Source organism: Denticeps clupeoides, chromosome 5, assembly GCF_900700375.1.
Source record: "Denticeps clupeoides chromosome 5, fDenClu1.1, whole genome shotgun sequence".
Lineage (NCBI taxonomy): Eukaryota > Metazoa > Chordata > Actinopteri > Clupeiformes > Denticipitidae > Denticeps > Denticeps clupeoides.
The window spans coordinates 20,133,023-20,138,945 of record NC_041711.1 but is presented as its reverse complement, the minus strand read 5'-3'; the positions used below and the strand labels follow the sequence as shown (position 1 = coordinate 20,138,945).

General features: G+C 41.0%; 1 protein-coding gene across 4 annotated transcripts; it reads right to left on the bottom strand.

Annotated features, from left to right (window-relative positions):
- Window positions 1-208: 208 nt before the first annotated feature.
- On the bottom strand, window positions 209-5,552 carry pnpla4 (patatin-like phospholipase domain containing 4). 4 transcript variants are annotated; one of them, XM_028980519.1, is made up of 8 exons: window positions 5,458-5,518; window positions 4,911-5,031; window positions 4,238-4,424; window positions 3,471-3,565; window positions 1,742-1,877; window positions 1,529-1,594; window positions 1,028-1,180; window positions 209-438 (listed from the first exon to the last, which is right to left on the bottom strand). In XM_028980519.1, the coding sequence occupies exons 3-8, from the start codon at window positions 4,415-4,417 to the stop codon at window positions 307-309; spliced, it is 762 nt and encodes a 253-aa protein (XP_028836352.1). In that variant the 5' UTR covers window positions 4,418-4,424; window positions 4,911-5,031; window positions 5,458-5,518; the 3' UTR covers window positions 209-306. The 4 variants fall into 4 exon arrangements, with proteins under 4 accessions (XP_028836352.1, XP_028836351.1, XP_028836353.1 ...); XM_028980518.1 differs by lacking the exon at window positions 4,911-5,031 and having other exon boundaries at window positions 5,458-5,552; XM_028980520.1 differs by lacking the exon at window positions 4,911-5,031 and having other exon boundaries at window positions 4,277-4,424; window positions 5,458-5,552.
- Between the last annotated feature and the right edge of the window lie 371 nt (window positions 5,553-5,923).

The following is a 5,923-nucleotide window of genomic DNA, read 5'->3' as shown; positions in this document are numbered from 1 at the left end:
TCGCATTACGCTGTGTGCGATATTGATTCAGGGAGCATGGTGTGAATTTCCAATGAAGATCCAGAACTGTAGCCATGACACATTATTACAATTTTAATAGTGTACTAAAGCTAAAATGAGATTAAACACCATGGAAAATGTTTCCCTCACTAACAAGACTGTATTAGTCATCCATTTAAATTATAACAATTGAACACATTCTAATAAATGAGCTATAATACATGACTTTTTAATATATATACAAATAGTGAATACAAGCAGGATCTATTTTAGACCATCAGTTATGAATACAGACATCTGATATCTCTAGTCAGTCCATTTCTCCCTTCTGAGGAACTGAAGGGCATCCTCATATCCTTCATGATGGAACATTTTCATTCTGTGTAGAGAAGGTGGGAATAAAGCCTGGTTGAACCTGATGAGGTTTTCTTTGGAAACCTGTGGAACAAGAGAAGAGAAAGGACAAACAAGATACAGATTCACTACAGCTACCTTTATCTGTAATATCTGAAGAGGATCATACATGAGGCAAATGGTTCATTGCCTGAATGAAGTTGGTATGAAATTATATGATGTTTTAACAACTGAAACATGGACATCTGGGAAAAGTAATAAGATGGTGGAACATGTATGTATGTATGTTTCATTCACCAAGTTTTTGCTGCACTGGGAGTGTTAACTAATGTAACAGCAACATGTCGTTTGTTGATTGTTGATTTACAGAAAAAATATATTCAAAACAAGAAATGACATATTTGTGCAACTGCAGTTCTGTAATAAAAAACCTGCAACATCACATTTCTGCATTTAATAGCCATTGGCTGAGATAAAAAAAATTAAAATAATAAAAAAAAAAACTTTTTTCACTCCAAAATGACTAATAAATTATCTACAGGTAAGATACGATGGCATTGCTAATTTCTATAAGTTTGTGGTCACAAAAGCTTTACTCTGAAATTGTTTCTTAGCAGTGTGTTGATATACAAACTCAACTATGTTTTAAAAATCTTTGGCATTTTGAACCCACATTCACAGTCATGTTGGCAACTTTAAGCTGGAGGTTGCTGCGGCCAGTGTGCCGTGGGCAAACGTCTTGGGAGCCACTGAACGGCGATATGGTGACTGTGCGTCCTACTGGAAAAACAGGGAGGCTGTCAGTGAAGCCGCCATCAATCCATTTCTGTCAAGGCAATGAGACATCAGACAGTCAATTTTCATGCAATCAAGAGCGAGACACTCTGCTCTACTCTGGCCAAAACCAACCAATTATGGCAAACATCATGATAAGTTAACTATTGATCCAAAAGATTGTGTCCCATCAATCAATCATCAGCTATGAAATGCATAGAATTGCTAGCAATCTCTTTTTCAAAATGGCCTTTTTTAAAGGGTGCTTTTGTATTTTTCAGTCTGTGGGTAACACACAGAGTAACATATAAGCAGATAAACACCAACAGGCAGACCTTTCTGTCATTTTAAATCAGTGAATCTGCACTGTGCTGCAGTGTGGTAGAGGAGAGGCTTTTACCTGCCCTTGAAATTCCACTGAGCGAATTCCTGCATATATGGGCACAAAGCTGCTGGCCAGGAGAACCTTTATTGGAACAAACACCAGTTTTTCATCAACCTGAGAAATACTCTCCCCCAAGTGGCCTCCAGGGCTTGAAAAAAGCATTTGTTGTTTTTCCCTCAACGCTACCATAAAAATACATTTATTTGTGTGGGCTTGTGGGCATTATACCTTAATTAGGTCTTCCCTGGATGCAAAGCTTGACACCATGTGGTTTCTGCCCGTCCTGGAGTGTGTTATTGAGATGTGGAGGTGCTCATTTGCTACCTGGTGGGCATTTGGGGGGAGCACCTCCTCGATCCCCTCCCTGGAGGGGCAAAGGGGACAGATGCCCATTTGTCATGTTAAATAATTAACAACCTTGCAGGCTGGAAGAATTTTCCCAGACATCATGCTATAATTACACAATCTGTCGACCAAGTAATGAAGTAAAGCGAGCAGAAACTGGGGTCCAGATATTTCTGCAGAATGGATGGACTCTGTGCTGTGCTGCTATTGCTGTGTCAGGATGATCTACAGGCCTTTTCCCAGCAAGTTTGTGACTGCAGATATTAATTTCATCCCTTAAATGCTTCGCATCAGACACTCACCTGACACTATCTAAAATGGGAACTATTATGGAGTCCGAGACACCTTTGCGCATCAGTGTGGCACTATAAGAAAAACCCCTCACCCCGTGTTCATGTTCACAATTTATGTGTTGCCACTGAGCACACGGGATAAAGTAAGCAGGATTTTAATGTTGAGCCATGTTTAATTTTTTTTTAATTATCAGCAGTTAACTTGGAGACCATTTAACACAGTCAGCTTTATACAATATAATATTTGAACCCCTGCTGATTTTGTAAGTTTGGCAAAATGACCAGTCAATGGTAAGTTTATTTAAAGAGTGACAGAAAAGCCTAGTCAGTCTCCAGACCTAAATCCCACAGAAAATCTGTTGAGATTTTCTGAAGGTTTGAGTTGAACCAGCAACAAAACATTAATGCAAAAAGGAGCGCCATAAAAAAAAAAATTATTTCTGAAATAAATTTGAATTAATTTCTATATATTTTTTTGTTCTGGCACTCACTCAAATAAACCTACCGTTGAAATGAGTGACATATAGACATTTCTTTGTTAGTGGGCAAACTTAAAAAAAATGAGCAGGGGTTCGAACCATTTTTGCAGCTGGCTGTATGTCATGCAGTTCCTTGAATCAAGCATGCGTGCGTGTACACATACACACAGTCTAATAACCCTTTACCAATCTCCCGTCCTCTCTGGCGGGGAAACACCTCCCTGTGGAAAAAAGGGGGTGGGGGTATTCCGTGCCCCTTAGTCTGCTATGAATCCTGACAGCTGCAGAATATTTATGAACCCCGCAGTTTTTACAGCGATTGGAAAAAAAAATAGAATAAGGACCTGAGCCAAAAAACACGAGGGGCGGAAATGGATGTGCAGAGAACTGCAAATGGAAGTTTCATTAGGCGGCTCAGCAGATTAGACTAATTTACAAGCACATTTTATTCTGTTTTTACGAGGCTGCCTCAGCGGCAGGGAAAAACAGGAATAATAAAAGAGGCATGGCAGAGGTGCTGCGGTGCATTACGCATTTTGACTTTACAGACTAAACATGCATTACGTATGACGAGCCATCTATGTAGAGGCCTGCTGTTATGCTTGTAAAAAGTGTAGAGGGCTGCTAGTCAGGTGGTCCAAAGACGGTTTTCTTTTTCCTGACAGCGAAAAAGTTCATCTTAAACCTGTCTGTGATTGTTTGCAGGGCTTTAACTGTACTTGAAAAGAGAAAAATATGAAGTAGAATTTCAGCCTGTGGTATTCACGACAACAGGCACAATGAGTCCAGCATCCCCGATCTCCTGCAATGACCCAGTCCTTCAGGTCTTGACAGAATTACCTCAGCTCCAGCATGAAGTCGTACCCCGGCGTCATGGCCCCCAGCCTCTGCCTGCGGACGTTGTCAGCAAACTTGTAGGTAAATTCCTTGCAATGCTGAAAGGGGGAAGTTAATGACGGGCAAGTAAGACAATGAAGATGCAGCATTAACATTCAAATAGCATTAATGCTGATCAATAGAACACAGCACTCATCCTAATTCCTCAAAAATCTATTTACAATTCAGGAAGGTCAAGCCTTTATTGGCATGTGATTGATGCCTGTGCAGACTTAATGATTCACATGGGCTGGTTAAATGAGTTTGTATCTGCACAGAACCCATTATTAATTTACAATTGCCTGGGAGGGAAAAAAAAAAAAAAAACTTTAGGCATGGCTTCTTTAAATGAAAACTAAAAAGCCATCATTCTAGTTCCATATCTGAAACAGACCTTGTGGCAGTCAATTTACTGATATAACTTGATTTGTCTATGTCTGTGTTGTCTATGTGGCACACTGGGTTTAGGGGATTTATGTGTGCCCAGCTCATGAGATGATTGGTCCCACGTACAGCTGAGTGGCTGCAGATATGCAGCCCTGCAGAAAAAGAAAAGACATCATACTATGTTGAGAGGCATAATAAAAGCATTATTCAAAGTCATGAGGCTGTCAGCCCACTATACTTCACAGTAATTGCTAAAGAAATTTGTGCCAACGTGCATTAGCCTGCTTGTGGGGGGGAGGGAGAAAAAAAAAACAAAAAACCAAAAAAACACACAGACACACAACCTCAAGCTTATCAGGGGCAGTGACCAACACAGCAGCTACCAGGGCTCCAGCCGAGGCTCCAGCACACGCCTTCACTGTAGCCAGCAGCTTCTCCCCATGTCTCAGCAAGGCTCCGACCGCGCCCAGCTGGTAGATGCCCAGGAAGCCACATGCAGCAAATGACAGATTCAGGACTGTCATCGCTGCCCTGCACAGAACAATAGAGGGAGAAGGTGTGAGTGTGTGATAAACGCAGGCAGAAAAAGTCTACTTAGGGTTTTATTCACACTCGTTGTCCACTTTATTACAGACACCACTACGTTATCTGGCAGAAGCAACCATCGTTCCTTACCATACCATATTTATTTATAAAGCACTTTAACACTGTACATTAAAATAAAAAAAAAAAAACAGTTCAACAGAATAAAATAAAAGAAATACGCAGCAATTTGAATTAAACAAGGGGTTAAATAACACAGAAAATATTTAAAACAGCATATTAAAGGGGTTAAGAAAGGACTGCATAAGAATCCACACAAAACATGGCAAAAGCCAGGGTGTTAAAGCGAGTTTTTAACGAGATTTAAACACAGTAACTCACTGAGATATTTTTTAAGAAATAAAAATATAATAAAAACATGATCACAAGGCCATCCCAACAACGCCAGTGTCACCACACCTAAATACTACGTACTGAGCAGCAGTATGAAGAGGGAAGCTGGTGGATGAACGCTTGGAGGCGCGTCAATCAAACAGCATCGAGCTCTTGCTGTGCGCTGATAAGTCAGGTCGTAAATGTGGGGCAGCCTAGTAGCCTAGAGGGGAACACACTCGCCTGTCAAATCCCACTTACTACCATTGTCTCCCTGAGCAGGACACTTAACCCTAAGTTAAGGGGGGGGGGGGTCTGTCCACTGTAACTACTGATTGTAAGTCGCTCTAGATCAGGGCGTCTTATAAATGCTGTAAATGTAATCAAACCGCGTGAAACGGACTGGCCAGGCAAGGCAGAATATGCTGATTGTCCAATGTTCAGACAACGGAGTGTAAAGAATAATGCTACATTTCCTCAAATTGACACCTGTGTTTGCATTTACTGCATCTGACTGGTTATTTCACTGCCACAGATATAACAACTCCCGTGTACAGCACTGCATAGTTGAATTCCTGTCACGTCAGCGAGTTGAAAAAGTAGCCATTGAATACACACAAACAACAACAACAAAAACCCCAATTCCTACCGTCACATTACTAACGTCGTTTAAAGTGCAAAACGCTTCACGCATAACAAACACGCAGCTGCTCTGCAGCGCGCGACTTCCGCTGGACGTTCGTTTCAAAATAAAAGTTGTGGCTGTTTGTGAAAAGTCTGGCCAGCTTTCTTCACAACTTCTATTGCGCTTTTATTTATTTAGACTACGAAGGGTGTTGAAACAAATACGTGCCAACATGGAATGCCCAATGACAGCAGAACGTGTATACAAGTTGTCTGGAAAACCAGTGACATACAAATAAAGGTGGTATTGTATGTCACACACATTGGACCTGGACCTCCTCTCCTCAGTATAGGAGTGAAATCAGGACGCCTCAACAACCGCTAACACCCCACTTTGCTGAAACTGTAACCACATGTTGATGTTATTAACAGAAATGGTTTGGATTTAGTGTCAGATGACAGCTCTACCGGTATGAATGCTTTGTATGTGC